This window comes from Monodon monoceros, unplaced genomic scaffold (assembly GCF_005190385.1).
Source record: "Monodon monoceros isolate NGI ecotype Baffin Bay Population unplaced genomic scaffold, NGI_Narwhal_1 Super_Scaffold_6, whole genome shotgun sequence".
NCBI classification, from domain to species: domain Eukaryota; kingdom Metazoa; phylum Chordata; class Mammalia; order Artiodactyla; family Monodontidae; genus Monodon; species Monodon monoceros.
In genome coordinates, this window is record NW_021703783.1 from 38,340,604 (window position 1) to 38,362,243 (window position 21,640).

The following is a 21,640-nucleotide window of genomic DNA, read 5'->3' on the forward strand; positions in this document are numbered from 1 at the left end:
ATCCCACATGCCGCGGAGCGGCTGGGCTCGTGAGCCATGGCCGCTGAGCCTGCGCTCCGCGGCTGGAGAGGCCACAGCAGTGAGAGGCCCGTGTACCGCAAAAGAAAAAAAGTATAATGAAGTAACATATTGCCACAAAAGGATAACTACATGAACTAGGAAGATACAAAGGAAGGTCTATGTAAAAAAGACCAAACCAAAGATAAAGCACACAAAACAGTGAGCACACAGTACCTAAAACCTTGTAAAATCTAGTTATGCAACGATAAGGATACCATTGTGCACAATTGATAAAGGTTACTCTTTTTTCCAGGCTTACTTGGCCTTTTCTGGTTTACTGTGGTGTGTGTGTGTGTGTGTGTGTGTGTGTGTGTGTGTGTGCTCGCGCGCGCGCGCGCGTGATTGTTCAGATGACTAATGTATATAAGAAAAACAAACCTCTCAAACTCACAAGCTTCTAACTCAAGAGTTTCAGTACAAATCTCTTGCATTCCAGTGTATTCTCTTCATTGCCCTGATGTTTTTAACTCAGTAAGAAGACTATAAAACGTAGGAAGAGGACAGATAGAAAGCTAAAGTCTTTGAGAAGACAGCTGTTAATATGTTTTAATTCTTTCCTGGTTTCCTTAGATTTCAAAAATACATAAGGCCAGATGTTTTTATCTAATAAATAGCTATTATAATATCCATGAAGGTAGTGTTTATGGTAGAAGGGGTACTACACAATTTCAGTTCTTGTTCTGATATTAATTAGCCACATGACATCGGGCATATCAGTTAATTTCTCTGACGTCAGCTGTTTCCATCTGTAAAATAGGGATTTTAATATCCTGCGAACAATGAGCTGAATTAAATAACCTTTTACAATCACTTATGGTTCTAGGATTTATGTCAACAATCTTGATAGGGATTTCTCACTCATTGTAACTCCTTAATGAATTAGAAGGTTAAAGGAAATGACTAATAAATTCATCTGGATACACACCTATGTTGTTTAATCCAGGAGTGAGTTCAGTAGCAGAAAGAAAAGGTGATTTTGTGGGGCAAATGATGTCTTTCTGGCCCCTACAAACTCTAATGTAGCCAACCAATGCTTAGAGAATATTCCAGTCTCCTGATATTACTTTTCAACATATTTTATTTTAATGGAACCGGACAGAAACCGGTAAGTAGTTAACTGGCATGAAAATAAGCAGAAAAGAGATGACTGGTCTCTAACTGACATATCAAAGACAGCCATTTAGGGCGACAAACAGAAAGATCACGACTCCCTGACTGGCATCTTTATACCTGGATCCATTATTGTCTTACCACAAAAGACCAAAGGTTTACTCAGAGTTACTAACTAAGGTAAATAAAACTTAATTTATACGAGTAGGAGGTCTTTACAAGAAATGTACCGCTACAGAGAGGTCAAAATAACACTGAGAACTTAAGAGTTCATCAACAGATGAATGGATAAAAAAGATGTGGTGTATATATATATATATATATATATATATATAGGTTTAATCCTGACCCAAGCAAAAGACAATACTTTAAATAGGTGATGAAGGTAGAAATACACCTTCCAAATATTTGGTCTGTATTCTCCTTTCCAAGGATTTGTGTGAACCAGATAAGTTAGGAACCAAACAGAAAGAATTGAGACTTAAGGAGCCTGTCCCTACATTGTTTGGTGATTTGAATAACTGCATCAAGGCCTTTGAAGATTACGGATTCAAATGTCAACATGATGATAACTGAATATTGGTTATAACTGCTTGATCAGCTTTCTCATAAAAGAATGCCCGGAATAGTTACTCTGGCTACCTAAAACCCAGACCAACATACACATGGAGCTAGGGATGCTAAGCCACATTCAATGTATGTCACTGGGGGGTGGGAGGGGGGCTTCTTTTTCCTCATAACTTATAGGTTACATTCATCCATCCACTGCTCATTTGCTCATAGGAATTAGAAGTATCATGTTCAACTAAAACATCTGACCAGAATAGCCTATCTATTCACCAAAGGTAGAGGATAAGTGAGGAACAGCCTTTAATCAGTTCTTATTATTTATAAGTTATTTGAGTTCTAAGCTTCTTTTCTCCTTTTTACTAAATAAACACTATGAGCCAAGTCATTGTGCTGACCACTGGGAGATAAAAGCATCATTACTTTGAAAGAATTATAGACTGGGGAGTGTACAAATTCATACATGACTATTAAAGAAAGCATGATATAAGTGGCCAAAGAGAAGTAAAAAGAAAATTCTACAGGAGGGTCAGGAGGGTGAAGGTAATTTCATCTGGGAAAAAACTAAGGTAGGTCTCACAGTCTTCCTAGACCTTGAGGAGTAAGATTTCAAGAGGCAGAAATTAGGGGAAAGATATGACTGATTTAAAATGAGGAGTAATCCAGGGTTTGAGTATAAGATTGGCTATGAGACTGGAAAGGTAGGTTGAGCTCAGACTGTAGAAGACCCAAATATTAAATACGGATTAATTCTGAGACATCCAAAGTTTCTGATCAAGGGAATAACATAATTTACAACTATGCTTAGAAAAATAAATAGCAACAGTGTGGAGGATGGAAGGGAAGAAAAAAATGAGAAGCTAATAGGAAAGGTTGCAGCAATACCACAAGGCAAGATGTAATAAGGCTAAACCATAGAAGTAGATGTGGGACCTCTTGGAGAGAATGGCCCATACTTGAGAGATGTGTAGACTTATGTAGATGGCTTAGTAAGTGACTGACTGAGAAGAGGCAGGCACAGAGAAGAACTGATCCCAAGCTTTACAGACCAGGAGATGTGGTGAATGGTGATGCACTAAGGGACACCAGGGGTAGCGCAGGTTTTGGTTGGAAAGATAATGGATTCTTTTTTAGCCTTCTTGAATTTGAGTGCTTAAGGGATATTCACAAAGAGATGTGTGATCTGGCAGGCAACCACAAAATTGGGGCTGAAGCTTGGGTTAAGAATTCAAGATTAGAATCTAGTTTTGGGATCCGTCTCTTGGAGTCCTGGAAAGAGATGAGACTACACAGGGAGGGAGAAAAAAACAGGACTGCAGAGAAGAGATCAGGAAGAAAAGTGGACAAGAACAGAAACCATCTCAGACAAAAGGGAGCAAGAGAGACTAAGAAAAGTAGAACTCAAGCCAATTAACTTGGCCTCCTGTAAATAACTCTGATAAAAAGATTTAGGAGATAAAAGATTTAGATCATGCATTTCCATTATCTATGTGCTCCCTGACCCTGCTCAGCTAGTTAGTTGAGATTTAGTCCAGTTCTTTAAAATTCTATTATGGAGACAAAGATTCACATGATTTGTACCTAATATATGCATTTGTCTCACAGAAGTACTAAATTTTTAGCTCTGAGGTAATCATTCTTACTTGTGTACTCTTGCTCCGAAAAGGACTGCTAGTGTCTCCACCATATTTCTCAGAGCTTCCTTCCAAAGATCCAATTATGTAACTTCCTGATTAAAGCCTTATCCATATTAAAGCTGAAATTATGATAACAATAACCATAACCTAGTTTCAAACTGATTAGTTATTCATTAAACTAAGGTAGACAAAACTTTTTTTTTAAACAGTTTTACTGAAATACTAGACAAACATTTTTAAAGTAATCTAGACTGTTTCCAACATGGGTAATGATGCTTATTTAGAAGCAGCTGTAAAACCAAGGGCAGTTGTGTTTTACATTCCCTAAGCAGTCCATTAAACGACAAATGACTAATCAGAAAGTTTAAAAAGTACCTCCACCCAAAAAAAAAGTCCAGGTCAATCTTAGAACCCCTCCATCTTCTTAGACCGTTAGCAATCAGGCTGAGTGCCAGTCTGATCTGGTAGGATCTTTCTTTATATGAGAATTTTTTTCTCTGCTTTGACCAGCCACAAAGAGACAGGCTTGTTCCGGCCCATCTTTCGCTAGACATTTACGAGAAAAAAGTCTCTCACCAGATCCTTACACATAATCAGCATTTTGTTTGCTGCAGTCCCAATCATTTCCTACCTTGGGCCAGTTTTGACATGTACCAGCCTTTTGCACTGAATCTACATTGTGTGTGCTGCCATGACATCAGCCATCCTGCCCCTAACAGGGTCTGAGAGGAGGAGACTTACAATGGTGCTTTGACTCACAACAAAGACCCTTCCTCTCTATTTAGGATTTCTGACATTTTTTCCCTCCATTTAAAATTCTTCTTCCCATTTAAATTTTTTAAAGTTTTTTTTTTAATTTTTATTAAGACCATAAAGGGGAAAGAGGGAGTTGGCAGGCCTAGAGGACTCAAAATTGAGAGGGGTGAGAGTTTAAGAAAAGTCATAAAATGCTTTGTGGTTACATCTCTTGCCAACTGGTTTCACTGTTAAAACAGAGTAAAAACTCATGCAGAGAAAAGGGTTCTAGCTTTGCAAATCTTTAAAAATTCTTTCTATTGATACATCCTCAAACAGATGATCGCTGAACACTAAAGAACTTTTCCAGGTAGAAAAGTAACAGGCACCGCAAGATACAAGACGAGATGGCTACATCACACCAAACATAACTGAGGATTCTAGGATAAGTTATCTAATTTTTACCTCAGAAGAAATGCTTCATACCATTACTTCACAAATGTAGAAATTTGGGCCAATACTTAGCTGAAAAAAAATCTGCTTTCCCATCTAAACGGAATCTAGAGTAAATGAGGGCTTTGCTCCCCATCAGACCTGTTTATTTCATTATAATGACTGTTGTAACAAACCAACCCCATGTACAAAGCCAGATACGCAGGAAAGTATGAGAAAACTGGAAAAATTTACCAGCTCTGCGGCCCCTGGATTGTGTTATAAGTCACCAGCATATGTAACTCATTTTCTAGTTAAGTAATTCCCTCTGGGGACCTGGTCTGCACTCCACATGAAGGATCGAGTTTCATCAGCAGTTGTAGGAAAATGCAACCCTCTGTATTTGCAAGTCAAAACTCCTGAAGGCTACGGCTAGTCTGGCTATCTTCATTGATTTTTCCTGGGATAGGATTTTAGCTGATAGAAAACATTTGTTGGAAGGCACAGATGAGGAAGTTGAGAAGAGAAAGGATTCAGCTAGCAAGGAGACAACTAAGCCTCAGTCTTAATGTTAAACTCTGTTAACACTCAGCCTGCAGCTGTGTCCAGGCAGAGAGAGATTCAGCAGTAATTCCACCCCGCTAAAGCTACAAATGACAAAAGGCACAGGAAGACAAATGAAAAGGGCAAGCATACAGAAACACATAACCCAATCAGCATCAAACTCTTCATTTCTCGATATTGACCTGAATCCCAGTGTGCACTCGATTTCACGTGAAATTGGGTCACACTCACAAATCTTAGCATCTCTGGAAATAATTCATTTGAGACTTTTTATTAACTACTCGTCTAACTTGAATCAAAAAACATACTGACCACATACTCACCATTACACAAACCGTCTAGACTAGAGAAACAGCTTTGTTTAGCTACTTGAATTGGCTTTTTCAAGCTTTAAACCCACCCAGTCCTTACCTTGGTTTGAGTTGGTTCACCTTTCTCAAACACCATCTTAAGCCTGTTCAGCGGAACACTGTATTTCTCTATTTTGTTTGCAGCTTCTGCATTTTCACTTATTTCGGCTTTTCCTACTTCATGCCTGGATTCTCCCAGACAATTTTCCATTTTTTTACTTTCTGCTGAGTGGTCTTTAAGATGCTCACTGTCCTCGATGCGGGGGTACGGATACTGAATAAGAGCTTCAGGAGGCGATTTGATTCTAGGTCTGGGGTGGACTCGTTCCTCTTGGTCAGCCTCGACCCCAGAGGCAGAGCTGTTTGCCACTTCAGCGGGAGGAGGGTCGCCTCTATGCCTGACCTCGGTGCTGCTGTTTCGCACGGAGTCTGGCAGAGAGTCTGCTCCCAGCACTGGGTTCTCCCACTTCTTCTTTAACACGGTCAGGTTCCCCCTTCTAAAGTGCTGGGGGAGATTTTCAGTGTTCTAGAAGAACAAAAAAGTGAATGCCAGTTATAACTTGCCTGTGCTGAAACATTCAAACATGCTGTTCTTTGTAAAATGAAAGTTAAAACTCCAAGCTGCTCCCGGTCCACTGTCGTTTCAGACAGCTGTGAACAGTTACAGCCCTGCCACATGGAGAAAGCATCCACCGCAAGAGAGGGAGAGGGGAAGAGAGAAAAAGTCAGGAGCTAAAGCAGGAAGTGATAAAACAGGATAGCCTTATAAGGACAAAATGAGAAGAAAGGAGAGCTCAGATCTAATGACAGTTACATTGGAGACAAGGGATTTTTATCCAGAGATTAATGGGGAAAACAGAAAGAAAAAGCAAAATACCAGTTACTTTAAACCCTGTAAATATGCACTAATAAAAGTTCATCATTGAATATGGGAACATATGTATATGTTTAACTGATTCACTTTGTTATAAAGCAGAAACTAGCACACCATTGTAAAGCAATTATACCCCAACAAAGATGTTAAAAAAAAAACCAAAAAAGTTCATCATTACGTGCCACAAAATCACATCCTGGCTGGGTTTTTTTCTTCTAAATGAGACAAAGATGCAGTATAGCTTAAACTACACAATACCAATAATTGTGGACAGTAGCATCAAGAATTGAAACTCTTTGTGGAAATTTAAAGCAGCCACCAGACTTTTACATGTATATATCATCATATCCGACATAATTTACATGAACAGTCAAATTTTATTTTTTACATAAGAACCTAATCCTTTTTCCCCCCTGTACTTCTCTACATGTTTGTCCATGTATAAATCCTCAGTTTTCAGAAAATTCACTATTTTCCAGATCCTTTGGTTGAAAAATACCCAGGCTTCATATGAAACACTACTACCCACCCCCTCTCTTGATGGAAGGACACACATTTACACATCTAAGACAGTTCTCTTTCGCGTGGGTCAAACTGGAATTAATTTGTACATATAAGACAGATTGAAAACAACCTGGAAGGTGTCAACGTTGTTCCGCAATAATAGAGGAGACATGCTGGGTGAAGTAAAATTCAATGTCCCGGACTCTGAAAGCACTCCTAAATAAATTAAGCAGCAGCACCTTCCCAACAAATCACAAACTCCAGTACCTTCTTGCCCTCCATTCCTGCAGCCTGTGGCTCACCGGTCTTTCAACTAAGAAAGGACAAACCACCTAGGACTGAAAGACTCTGGGGTATTAAACAGGATTAGCAGCTATATTGGGAATTAAGTCTCTCACCCTATTACTCTTCTGAATACACTCTGAGAGCCACTTCATCAAGTAGGACCAAGGCATGGAAAAAAGAAAGTTACAGAAGAACAACTGCTTGATATTTGTGTTTAAATCTTAGCTGACAAGATGCTTCATTGGGGGAAGCATGTATGGACCAGAAATTTAAGCAGCAAGAAAAGTTTTCTTGTTGGAAAAGAGAAAATTTAAAAGCTGGTGCTACCTTAACTGCCAGAAGCACTCTTGGCTCTGTGTACCCTCCTGAGACACAATGGATGAGTCATCCGGGTCTCCAACTTCACCTGCTCTGCCCTGCCTAAACAGGAGCCTTGAGAATCAAAGTGGCATTTTGCCTTGGTAACTGGACACTACTTTTCTCAGAGACACATCATGTGATCGAAGTATATTTATTGACATGCAAAGATGCTCATAAGATACTTTTGAGTGAATAAAGCTAATTATAAGACATCATGGGGGTCTTTCCTGGTGGCGCGGTGGTTAAGAATCCACCCGCCAATGCAGGGGACACGGGTTCAATCCCTGGTCCTGGAAGATCCCACACGCAGTGGAGCAACTAAGCCCACACATCGCAACTACTGAGCCTGTGTGCTATAACTACTGAAGCCAGCGCTCCTAGAGCCCATGCTCCGCAACAAGAGAAGCCACCACAACGAGAAGACTGCGCACCGCAAAGAGTAGCCCCCGCTAGCCACAACCAGAAAAAGCCCGCACGCAGCAATGAAGACCCAACGCAGCCAAAAATTAAAACAAATAATAATAAAATTAAAAATAAACTTAAAAGAAAAGAAAAAAAAAACACAGCATGGGGAATTCCCTGGCAGTCCAGTGTTAGGACTTGGAGCTTTCACTGTTGTGGGCCTGGGCCTGGATTCAATCCCTGGTCGGGGAACTAAGATCCCCCAAGTCGCGGCCAAATATTAAAAAAAAAAAAAAAAGACAGCATGATCCCATTTTATAATACACATATATGTTTCTAAATATAAACATAGAAAAGTAGTCCAGAAGAAAAGACATCAGGATGTTAACAGGTTGACACGGGCATTTGTATTTTCTTCTTCTTTTTCTTTTTAGGATAAATGTGCTTTCATTGTGTAATAAAAATGAATACAAAAATAAAATTATGCATCGTCTTCATATCACAAGGAAAAGGTTCTATGGAATATCAAATAATTTTGATGTTACTTGTAAACAACTTGAAAGCTGTCATCTCTACTTTACTTGTGATGACCTGGAAGAGAGGGATTTGTGTGACAGAGTACCAGCAATGTCCCAAACAAGGACCTGGGTGGAGGACATCCCTTAGCGGGGCATCTTAACAGAGGCGTGAATGTGCTCTTTTATTAAAAGGAGTTCTTAAGGATACAAGTTCAAAAGTGCTGGGGTGGGGACAAGTAGGGGAGGGGTAGCGCTGTAAGGTCTGACAGCATTAAAGGCCCCAGAACTTGCCATCACTCCTGGCAGCACCACCCAGGTCATGCCAGCTTTCCAGGCCTTTAGAGCTTGAGGCAAGCAAAGATGGGGCAGAAGCTGTGGCTACAGTCTTTCTGGGGAAGAAAGAGAAGGAAGAAGGCACAGAACAAAAGCTAGAGCTGAAAGCAGACCGGGCAACACAATGAAAAGAGCACTAGACTGAGATAGCCTGGGTTATCATTGGATAGTGGATTATGGGGCCACTTACATTTTCTTCTCTTTTTTTATCTGTATTTTCTTTTTAATTAATTTTTAATTGAAGTATAGTTGATTCACAATATTGTGCTAGTTTCAGGTGTACAGCCAAGTGATTCAGTGATTTTTTTTTCGACTATATTCCATTATAGGTTATTACAAGACACTGAATGTAATTCCCTGTGTTATACAGGAAATCCCTGTTACTTATCTATTTTATGTATAGTATCTGTATTTCCTACAATGAACATGCATTACTTATATAATCCAGCTCCATCCAGCCAAATGACCCTGGGCAAGTTTCTTAATTTCTGGAAACTTCCATACAGGGCTACTGTAGAGAATAAATGAGATTATATTAAAGCACATAATGTAGTATTTGACCAGTAGCGGTGACTATTATTAAATGAGTGGCCCTCCCCACTCCCCAGCCATACCTCACAACGGTGATCAACCGCAGTAGCCAGTCATCTCTCAAATCCTGAACTTGGGTTACCGTCACTTACTGTTCTTTCTACTCTCTCTACAGTGTCTACTGTTTCAGAGTAGGGCTGGGGTGGGGGGCGGGGGGCTACAAAATAAGGTGAAATTTTAGTCGATGTCATTTGTGTCAGGGTTTTAACTTTTTCCCAAGTATTTTCCTAGATTAAGGCAGTGGGAAGTCAAGGAGGGTACAAGTTTTCAAGGGCCCCATTGGTTGCTGGACTACCACATCCTCCTTTTCAAGGTGACATCCAGCATGCTGCTCATCCTACCCAGCAAGGCTGAGAATCTCTGCAGACATTGCCTCTGGACCATAACCGGCTGCCTAAATCCGGATCAGACACACTCAGGAGATGCAACGCAGTGTCCTTTCTGCAGGAGCATTCAACTTGGAAAGGGCCTTAGGTAAGTCCCTTCCTCTCTTTGGGTCTGTTATTCCACCCACAAAATGAAGAGGCTGGATCAAATGAGCTTTAACGTTGAAATCTTGGCAGGGGAATCTTCATCTTAAAAGCAGGAGGATACTTGGTAGGATACAGCAGTGGGGCTAGAAACACGGAATACCTGGATGTACAGACTCCAAGGAAAGGAATAAATTCCTATGCTAAGAGCTTCTCAGAAAAGTGGTAGCCAGTCATTATGGAGATGAATGCCCAAACAGCACAGATTTCAAGTGGCACATCCCATGCTTAAAAGGAACCTGAAAATATAACTGATGGTCGTATTAATGGTCTGTGTTTCTGTGTCCTAGATGCAAGTGGAAGAGGAAGAGAAAAGGAGGGCTGAATTTCTGGGAATCCAAGCTATCATGTAACCTGATCCTAGTATTTGCTAAAGGAACAAATTTACCCACTTGCTCCTGAATGTTTCTCTACCTTGCTTTCCATGAATATTCTTTCACCTGGAGTATTCAGGTGAGTACTCTTTCACCTGGAGAGTCACCTCTGTAAATTTATATGTACATTTCTCCCTATTTTTCAGGAGACAAATTAGGTCTCTTACAAGTCTGGTGGATCTTAAAAGCAACTGTCTGTCATTAATGGAAAAACTGGTAAGATTTGAATAAAGTCTGTGGTTTAGCTGATAGCATTGTACCGATGTTAATTTCTCAGGTTTTATAAATGTAGCACAGTTATAGAAGATGTTAACATTAGGGGAGGCTAGGTGGAGGTGCACGGGAGCTCTCTGTACTATCTTAATAACTCTACTGTAAATCCAAAATTATTTTAAAATAAAAAATTTGTTAAAAAAAAGAACCATCCTTCAACTTTGTCTTCTTCCAGCTATTGCTGTCTCCCACATTTCACAGTTAAGGGTCTTGAAAGCACAGCCTTGTGTAATTGCTATTTCCACTTGACTACTTTCCATTCCCTCTAATTCTACTACCAAAACACTTCTGAAGTAGCACCAATCAGGCTCACCAATTACTTCTTTACATTTTTCATTTCATTATCTTTTTTTTTTTTTGCGGTACGTGGGCCTCTCACTGCTGTGGCCTCTCCCGCTGTGGTGCACAGGCTCCGGACGCACAGGCTCAGCGGCCATGGCCCACGGGCCCAGCCGCTCCGCGGCATGTGGGATCCTCCTGGACCGGGGCACGAATCCATGTCCCCTGCATCGGCAGGCGGACTCTCAACCACTGCGTCACCAGGGAAGCCCCCATTATCTTATTTTTAACTTATTACTTTTCTCAATTACAAAAGTAATTTAAAAAACTCATTGGGAGGGGGAGGGCTTCCCCAGTGGCACAGTGGTTAAGAATCCGCCTGCCAATGCAGGGCACATGGGTTCGAGCCCTGGTCCAGGAAGATCCCACATGCGGCAGAGCAACTAAGCCTGTGCGCCACAACTACTGAGCCTGCGCTCTAGAGCCCGCGAGCCACAACTACTGAGCCAGCATGCTGCAACTACTGAAGCCCGTGTGCCTAGAGCCCATGCTCTGCAACAAAAGGAGCCACCACAATGAGAAGCCCGCGCACCGCAACAAAGAGTAGCCCGCACTTGCCGCAACTAGAGAAAGCCCGCACGCAGCAACGAAGACCCAACGCAGCCAAAAATAAAATAAATTAATTAAAAAAACCCAAAATTTATTGGGGGGGAAGTCATAGTCAATATAAGAATGTATATTTGCCTTGAATATATGTTTTAATTTTCCCTATTTGACTCCCCATTCCTCCCAGCCAAGATATCCACTGCCAACAGTTTGGTGCACATGCTCTCAATTTTTTCCTTATTTTTATACACTATCTGTAATGTTTTTCTACAAAATAATACTATAGTTACTATTCTGCACCTTGCTTTAATAATTAATGTGCTTTTAAGACCTTTCCACGTTACACAAAATCTTAACCACATAGTATAATATCATATATAACATATACGAGGACTTCCCTGGTGGCACAGTGGTTGAGTCCACCTGCCAATGCAGGGGACACGGGTTCGAGCCCTGGTCCGGGAAGATCCTACATGCCGTTGGAGCAACTAAGCCCATGTGCCACAAGTACTGAACTTGTGCTCTACAGCCTGCTAGCCGCAACTACTGAGCCCGCATGCTGCAACTACTGAGCCCGCACGGCTAGAGCCCACGCTCTGCAACAAGAGAAGCCACCGCAATGAGAAGCCTGCGCGCCACAACAAAGAGTAGCCCCCGCTCACCGCAACTAGAGAAAGCCCGTGCACAGCAACAAAGACCCAACACAGCCAAAACTAAAATAATCAATTAAAAAAAATTATATATGATATATTAGTATGATGGATGTAGGTACCATAATTTACTACTACCCCACCGATGGATATTTGCATTATTTCAAATGTTTAAGTATTACAAAGAATCCTGTAATAAATATCCTTTTACTTTTATTTTGTTTCACTAGTGAGTTTCTCTCAATGATCTCCTAGAAGTAGAATTGCAGGATCAATGCGTACTAAACATATTTAATATTTTAATAGGCATTGCCTAATTGACTTTTCACTAACAGTGGATGAGAATATTCCTCACATGCCGAATATTATCGATCAAAAAAATCTGCCAACTGTTTAGGTTACAATTTATAATCTCACAGTTGCTTTATATTTGATTATTAGTGAGGCTAAGCATTTTTTGTATATTTATTGTTTCTTCTTTGATTACCTGTTCACACCCTTTTACCTTTTAACTGCCAATTGCAAGGGGCACTTCTGTTTTATTTTATTTGATCTCTCTATAGCATCTGGTGTTACTGACCACACCCCCCTTTAACAAAATTCCTTCCTTCCATGGTTTCTGTGACATCCCTTTTTCCTAGATTTCTTCCCATTTCTCTGGCCACTCTTCAGTTGTTGTTTTTTTTCATAGGTTTCTCTTCCTCAGTCCCTCCCTGGGGCTGGGTGGCGTCTCTCAAGGTTCTGCCTTAGGTTATCTTCTTTACCCACTTTATGTATTTTTCTATAGATGATGTCCTCCTGGTTTCACCCACCCCACCGGCTGTCTGTTGATGATTCATGCCCTATTAACTCTAGTCAGAAATCTCTCCTTACCTCTCAGTTCTACCTGGAAATCCTATAGACATCTTAAATTCATCCTTGTCTAAAGCTGAAGTCTCGCCTCTCCTCCGTTCACTCCTCACTCTTTAATCTGTTTCTTTTCCTGAATTCTCCATCTTGGTGAATGGGACAATTATCTTTTCAGCTGTCCAATGTGCCTGTTCTCTTATGCCTCCATGCTGTGCATGTGCTGCTTCCTCTGCCACTCCTTTTGCCCCCTTTGCTTAGCTAATTCCTAGTCATCCTTCAGGCTCAGTCAGGCACTACTTCTTCTGGGAAGTCTTCCTTGACATGTCATAGTCCAGGTTATGAGTTCCTCCTAAATTCTCCCCCAGCACCTTGAATATTTCTTTAATATGGTACTTATAACACTGGGATTATAAATTCTACTTCCCAAACTCTAAGCAGTTCCTTGAAGGCAGGGACCACATCTTATTCCTCTTTGTGCCTTCAGCACCTGGCACATAAAAGATGCTCCATAAATGTTCATCCATACTTGTGGTATCGACTTTTGTCATCCTACTGTCTTGAACCTAGTCCAATCAGGCCTTTATCCCATCACTCTCAAATAGTACAAAGTGACCAGTGACCTTCATATTAACAAATCTGATGGTCAGTTCTCAGCCTATCTGTGTGTTTGACTCTGTTGATAACATGTCTTTTAGAAACACTTTCTTCACTGGACATCTGGCACCCCGTTCTCTTATTTCCACTGCTATCTCACCAGCTGCTCCCTCTCAGTCTCCTTTGCTGGTTCCTCCTTCTATCTCCAACCTTTAAACAACAAGGTGCCCCTGAGCTCCGTACTCAGACCTCTTTTCTAGCTGTACTCACTCCCCAGGTAATCTCATGCATCTCTTATCTTTACAGACCACTGATACTTTGATACACACACATCTCATCTCCAGCCTGGATCTCTTCCAATTCCAGATTTGTACATCCAGGTTCCTATTTGACTTCTCCACTTGGATGTCTTAATAAAGAATTTTACATTTAACATGTCCAAAACTGAGCTTCTAATAAATATTTCCCCTTCTCTAAACCTGCTTTTACTGTCATCTTCCCCATCTCAATGGCATGTTTCCTGGTGTTTGGGCCAAAAGCATTGTTGCCATTCTTTTTCTCTACCTTCACTATAAATCCTGCCACTTCTCATCACCTATACAGCTACTATTCCAGTCCGATCCATTATCATCTTTTGCCTAAATCACTGCAATTGTCTCGTAATTTGTCTTCATGCTTCTGCCATTGCTCCTCTAGTCTCTTCCTCCTCTTTTTAAAAATTTTAGTTAGATCACATTACTCCTTTGCACACAAACCCTCCAAAGGCCCCCATTCGATCAGAGTTAAGGTCCAGGTCCTCACAATGGCCCTACGTGACATTTCCTTTCCTATTCCTCAAATACACTTAGAATGTTCTTGCCTTGAGGCATTTGCATGTGCTCTTATCTTCTGTCTGAATTATTTTTCTCCCTAGCTCATGTCCTCAGACCTCTGCTCAAATCTCTCCTTGACCACTATACTCATCCTCCTTACCTGCTTCATGTTGTTTCATACCTGACACATCTTTATTGTCTGCCTCTCCCACCAGAATATAAACTCCATGGTGGCAGAGATGTAGTCTGTATTAGTGCCTAAAGCAGTGCTTGGCATATAGTGGGTGCTCTATGAATACTTGCTAATTGAATAAGTGAAAGGAAAAAAAGAAGGAAGAAAAGAGAAAGGGGAAAAATAACACGCAAGAGAGAGAAGGAGGAAAGAAAAGAAAACAGCAGCTGAGTGAAAGGATGGTAAGTTTTCTTACAGTGCACCAGAGGGGATCCATTCTCGAATTACAGGAAAATTAAGTCAAAGACCCGTCAGCATTGCCTCCTTAGAGAAAACAAAGTGACAGGGGCATGTTATGTTCTAATTTAAATAGGTTACGTACTGAAAGCTGCCAGGAGGATGTTTTTGTAATGCCAGCCAAATTAAAGAATTCTTGCCCAAATATGTGAGGTTTTTTTCCCTCGTACCATTAAATCAAGTAAGATCTCAAAAGAAAAACACTATCCAGCCCAGCTGGAAGTTAGCCAGCGGGAGAGTACAAATGGGTATGAGCTCAGAGCTGGTTCTGAGGTTTTCACCTTTGGTGGATCCTGCAGCTAAGAAACTTGCTAACTAGACTGGGTCAAGAGGTTTGATTTAAACAAAGAACCCAGGGGGAATGACAACAGCTGCACAGCTGCTACCACTTAAATGCAGAGAAACATTCTGGTTGTTTGATTTGGAAGAAAGGAAACAGCCTGGGAAGCCCTGTAGCCTAATTTGAGCAGAAGCAGTAAGCCATTTTATAACCACAAGCAAAGTACTTGGCTTTCTATCCTTAACTCAGGAAAGAAAAAGTGGCTCAAAAGGAGAACCTCAGGGAAAAAATAAGATTCTCTGCACCTGAGCCAAGTTCTCCTGAGCAAATGATTCACCAGTCAGACCAGCTGGCACACATGCCCGGCTCAGCTGACTCGGAGCCCACGCCCCGCAGAGGCTGCAGGTGGCTGAGCCACGTGGGCTCTGCCTGTGAAGTTCCACATGTCCGGGGCCTTCCGAATACTTACACTTCTCCTCTTTTCCATGTTTGCTTCTTCAGCTGCTTTCTGGTACCTTCAGAGAAGAGGGGGAAAAAAAGAGAATGTCCTCAAATTAAATTTATATTTTTACTCTTCCAAACTTTAAGAAAACCACTTCTGCACACCGATCTCTGCCAGGGATTATCTTTAATCAACTCTATCAGAAGAAGCAGAGAATCAGAGCAGCCCTCACTTCCTGCACTGTTGCAGTCATCTGCTCTAAGAGAAAGATCCAAGACAACGAGGTCAAATGCTGGTAAACAACTGGATAGAACAGAAAGCCTGGGGCTTTTTTCTGTTTTTTAATATTTATTTATTTGGCTGCACTGGGTCTTAGTTGTGGCCTGCAAGATCTTTAGTTGTGGCATGCAGGATCTAGTTCCCTGACCAGGGATCGAACCCGGGCCCCCTGCATTGGCAGCGCAGAATCTTAACTACTGGACCATCAGGGAAGTCCCAAGCCTGGGGTTTTGAAGTCCCAGTTTCCTCACTTATTCACTGTGATCTCGGGCAAGTCAACCTCTCTAAGCCTCAGTTTCCTTATCTAGAAAATGATGTACTATAAAGCTGGGAAGATTAAACAAGATCACATGCATAAAAATGCTTTGGAATTAGTCAAAGGATATAGCATTGCATTAGTCCTAGGTTGCACATTTCCCCCTCATTCATGACTCTGAAATCTTACATTCCTGTCGGCCAAATGATCAAGAGGTAGTCACACTGCCTGTATGTGTGTGAACTTAGTCTATGCTGTTGGTACTGTTGATTTTGCTCAGTTAAATGTATTTGATGATATTATACATGTTTTAAATGCCACTTAAATGTCCTTAGAGAGATTACACTACGATTTGCCAGTTAAAGAAAAATTGTTTTACTTTTTATAACTTAGGCGTAAGAGTGATATGTGAGAAAAGTTTCTGTGCTAAGCAAGCATTGGTCCTTTTAATTAGCAGTATTTTTTCCTTAGTGATGCATAAAATAATGGCCCAGCCTACAGTCAGTGGCATCTTAGAGTTGATAAACAGGCTTATATAATTTTATTATTTTAATTTTATTATTACTTTCATAATTTTATTTTATAATTTTTATTACTTGCTCAGAAGATCCCTGAGAAACAACTGAAGTCCCAGGGCTTTTCAGGGGGGATCAGGTTTTCTCCATTTGAATACAAAGAAAGCTTGGGAGATCCAGGTTACAGTGAATCTCCAAACCACTAAGAACCATCTTAACCTGGCTTCCTCAGAGCCTCTGAGTCAAGCACTGAAGGCAGCACCATCACGTGGGGATTCGCGTGCCTTCCTTGGGCCTGCGTGCCTAGAACTCACCAACCCAACCCTAGAAAAGGGCACATTCAACGGGCCATTTGTTCCTGCCTTAAGGTAGAATTTCAGAACTCACAAGGCATTTGGGCAAGGAAAAGGAGATGAGACAAAAAGGTAAAGAGCAGTATGGGAAAGGGCCCATTCCTCTACCAAAACCAACGTTCAACTCATAAATACCTTCACAAGCTCAGAACTTCCTTATTGTGTGTGTTAAACAGAACAACCTCATCCAAAATGGAAGCCAGAGGAAAGTCCTAGATCTGGCACCATTGCTTACCTGCTATGTAACCTGGGTTATATCACTTCATTTACTTGGGCCTCGTTGACGAGATTCAGTGAATCTGAGAGGATTTCTAAGGTCTCTTCCAGTCTTATTATTGTTTAAATTTTAACAGTAATCAGATATCAGTGTCTCATTCACCAAGCTGGGTAATACTCTGAAACTGAGCAGAACTTTCTTATAGGGTAGGGTGAAAGGACTTCCAAAATTTTCTGGGATTTCATTGACCATAGGTTATGGAAGAAAATGGGATTAGAACTGCTATAAATCAAATGACAAGCTAGAAAGATATTTGAAACTTACATTACAGACAAAAGGCTGATTTCCCTAAAATACAAAGAACTCTTACAAATCAGTAAGAAACTGATAAACAACTTAATAGAAAAATGGGCATGACCATAAACATACAGTTCACAGAAAATATCAAATGACTCTTAAACAAAAAATAAGAACATTCAGCCTCAAAATAAAAATTCAAACAACACTAAGAACATTTTTTTATCCATCAAGTAGAAAAAGCTTTAAAAAAAAAAAGCTAACATACTGAGGGTAAATTAATAAAACCTCTATGGAAGGCATTTTGTCAATTTACAAGAATTACAAAATTACAAAAGCAAGAATGTTACGATTCGCCAATTTTATCTTATAGGTATACTCACACAAGAAAAAGTGACTTTTACATTAGATTATTTGTCATAGCATTAAATGTGATAGCAAATGACTGAAAACAACCTGAATGTCCATTAACAGAGGACTGGTAAATAAATTATAATGCATTCATGCAATGGAATACTATGCAACTATATAAAGAACAAAAGCACGGTGGTAATGGTTGCACAACAATGTGAATGTACTTAATGCCACTGAAATGTATACTTAAAAATGGTAAAAATGGTATATTTTATATGTTAATATAAAAGGTAATATGTTATGTACATATTACCAAAAAGGTAATATGTTATGTACATATTACCAAAATTAATAAAACAACCTAGTGTGATACTGGCATAAAGACAAACATGTAGATCAATGGAATAGAATAGAGAGCCCATAAATAAACCCTCACATATATGGTCAAAGGATTTCAACAAGGATGCCAAGACCATCTAATGGGGAAAAGACAGTCTTTTCAATAAATGATGTTGGAAAAACTAGATATCCGCATGCAAAACAAAGACCTAAGTATAAAAGTTAAAACTATAAAACTCTTAGAAGAAAACAAGGGCAAAGCCTTATGACATTGAATTTGGCAATGATTTCTTGAAATGACACCAAAAGCACAGGCAACAAAAGAAAAAATAGATAAACTGGACTTCAGCAAAATCTGTGAACCAAAGGACACCATCAACAGAGTGAAAAGGCAACCCATGCAATGGCAGAAAATAGTTCCAAATCATATATCCGATAAGGGATTAACATCCAAAATATATAACATTTTTAAAAAATAACAAATATTGCTCGAGAAATATGTTCTAGGGAATTCTCTGGTGGTCCAGTGGTTAGGACTTGGCCCTTTCATTGCCAGTGGGCCTGGGTTCAATCTCTGGTTGGGGAACTAAGATCCCACAAGCCATGCCACGAGGCCAAAAAAAGAAAAGAAATATGTTCTAAGCACTAGAGAAAAAGTAGTGAAAGAAATAACCAAAAGAGACATAGTTCCTGCTCTCAGGCAGCTTACAGCTTAAATATTAAACACATACATGCACACAGATGCACACACACAAATATATACTCATACACATACATACACACACATATATATACTATAAATCCTTCAAAGAAAAAGGAGTAGTATTATTATTATTAATTTTTTTTTTTTTTTTGCGGTACGCGGGCCTCTCACTGTTGTGGCCTCTCCCATTGCGGAGCACAGACTCCGGACGCGCAGGCTCAGCGGCCATGGCTCACGGGCCCAGCCGCTCCGCGGCATGTGGGATCTTCCCGGACTGGGGCACGAACCCATGTCTCCTGCATCGGCAGGCGGACTCTCAACCACTGCGCCACCCGGGAAGCCCAGGACAGAGTATTATTAAACAACCTAACAAAGGAACCAAATTGAGAAGGTGGTGGGTGGGGTGTGTATATGTGCGTGCGTGCGTGTGTGCGTGCGTGTGTGCGTGTGTGTGTGTGTGTGTGTGTGTGTGTGAAGGAAAGTCTTGCTGAGGAAGTGACCTTTAGGCTGAGATCTGAAGTTTGATCAGAAGGAGTCAGCCAAGCAAAACGAAGCAAGAAAAGCATTCCAGGCACAGAAGAAGAGCACACACAGAGTCCCCAAGGCAAGACAGTGTCTCATGTGTATAAGATATACAAAGAACTCCAATGTTGCTGAAGCACTCTGAGATAAAGGCAGAGGTCAGGAGATGATGCTGGGAGGCAAGGGCTTTGCAGGCTATGCTAGGGATTTTGAATGTAATCTTAGGTACAATGAATGGTCACTGACCCAAGCCATGTTTTTAAAAGAGCAGTGGATGCTGTGTGGAGAATGGACTGGAGGGGGCTGAGAATGGAGGCAGCAATAGTGAGAGAAGATGCTGGCTTGGTCCAGGGTGGTGGCACTAGAGATAAAATGAATAGGTTTGAGGTATATTTCAGAATCAACAGGATTGGTAATGAGGAAGACGAAGTCAAGAATGACTCCCAGGGGGCTTCCCTGGTGGCGCAGTGGTTGAGAGTCCGCCTGCCGATGCAGGGGACACGGGTTCGTGCCCTGGTCCGGGAAGATCCCACATGACGCGGAGCGGCTGGGCCCGTGATCCATGGCTGCTGAGCCTGCGCGTCCGGAGCCTGTGCTCCGCAACGGGAGAGGCCACAACAGTGAGAGGTCCGGGAACCACACCCCCCCCCAAAAAAAGAATGACTCCCAGGTTTCCGGCAGATGAGTCAATGGAAGGAGGAGCAAAGTTGGGGATGGGGAAGACGAAGAGTTCAGTGTTAGCCGTGTTAACTAAAGCATCCACTTGGTGGTGGCAGTGATTAGACACATGTGTCTAGAGCTCGAAAGAGAGATCTGAACTAACAATATAAATTTAGGACTTGTCTGTCCACAGATGATACTAAAGCCGTGAAAGTATATGATATCATCTATGAAGAGTGCGTAGTGCAAGAAAAGGCCCAGAACTCAGTCCTGGAGACTCTAACATTTAGCAGTCAGAACCTGAAGAAGAGGCGATAACAGAGAATGAGAAGGAACAGATGGAGGTAACAGGAAAACCAAGAGACTCCCAGAGAAGCCAAGAGAAGAAAAAATGTGGGAAGAAGTGGTAAGGGGTCATCTAAGACAAAGGCTAACAAATACCTCCTTGATTTAGCAACATAGAAGTCTTTGGTAACCCTGGCAGTCCTCTTCCATTATAAATATAATTTATTAACCCATAGTCCTTTTAATGGGCATTTGGATTATTTCCAGTTATCCATCATTACAAATAGTGCTTTGGTGAATGGCCCTGTACATATATTTTTTTCCCCACTTGTACTACTGTATCTGTCTAAGCGTCCCTAAAAATGGAAATGCAGAAACACAGTGGATTATAGCTAGAAAGAAACTTAGAACTGGCCTTGAACTTATGTTTCCACACCCCTTGGGTAATCATCTACAGTATATTACAGCAATAATACAATATATGAGAGCTGGAGCCAATCAGCAGACAGGTTTATTCTTAGCCAATTGTTCTCCAAGGCAAGGAGAACAATTTACACTGTGATTAGTTGGATAAATAAGCTCAGAGGTTCCCTTCCCTTTACTGTCTTAACAGAAACGTATATTTAAAGAAAGATCAAAATAGTTTCCATCTTTAGTCCTACCCTTTTAGCACTGAGGCATCTGTAAGATACAGGTGTATACACCGATGGTTGTCTTGAATTGTTTTGAAACTCCCACTCAAATATCACCACCCTTTATTTGTAATGAAGTACTTGCTAAATAGTAGATACACACCACTACTAGTGGTGTGGAAAGGTTCCACACCACTGCTTTCTTCCAAGTTAGGTCCTTGGTACTTTTACATTTTGACTCTCAGAATGCTAAGAGATGCTGAGGGTACAGTACTTCCGAATTAAGTGTTAGATCAGGATTCAGGCCTTAGACTTTCCTCAAAGACGCTCGGAGCAACTAGCATTATTCTGACAAAAAATGTGAAGGTCACTGGATAGGGGGAGACGTGAAGGCATTTTAAAGATACAAATCTGAGGAAAAAAATATTTGCCATGAGATTTCTATAATTAAAATCGTATCCCTCTTCCCTTCCCAGATTTTCTTGTCCTCCAGTCTCCTCTTCACACACAATTTAATCTTGCAACTGCTCCTTAATGCTCAGCTGTGAGGCAGGCAGCTGATGGAGGATACTAAAATTATCTGGGGAGTAATAACAGTGTCTCAACATTTTCTAATACCAGAAAACAGAGTTCCTGAGCCATGACTCTTGCTTGTATGCCTTCAAACAGAGCAAAGGTCTCACTGAGCCAAAAGAGGAAAAAAGAAACTCCCAAGTTTTAGGAAATGTATTTTCTTCTAGAATAATTT

The 21,640-nt window shown here is 40.9% G+C and overlaps 1 protein-coding gene and 1 non-coding gene across 6 annotated transcripts in view; both read right to left on the minus strand.

Annotated features, from left to right (window-relative positions):
• Positions 1-21,640, minus strand: part of LIMA1 (LIM domain and actin binding 1) — an 82,627-nt gene that overhangs the window by 26,424 nt on the left and 34,563 nt on the right. For all 5 annotated transcript variants that reach the window (XM_029204539.1, XM_029204538.1, XM_029204537.1 and 2 more), the window contains 2 exons: positions 15,508-15,553; positions 5,517-5,981 (listed from right to left, as the gene is read on the minus strand). In XM_029204539.1, the coding sequence (XP_029060372.1) occupies positions 5,517-5,981; positions 15,508-15,553 (511 nt within the window). The remainder of the gene's footprint in view (positions 1-5,516; positions 5,982-15,507; positions 15,554-21,640) is intronic.
• Positions 15,899-15,971, minus strand: TRNAG-GCC. Its single transcript has one exon. It is a non-coding gene; the product is annotated as a tRNA-Gly (tRNA).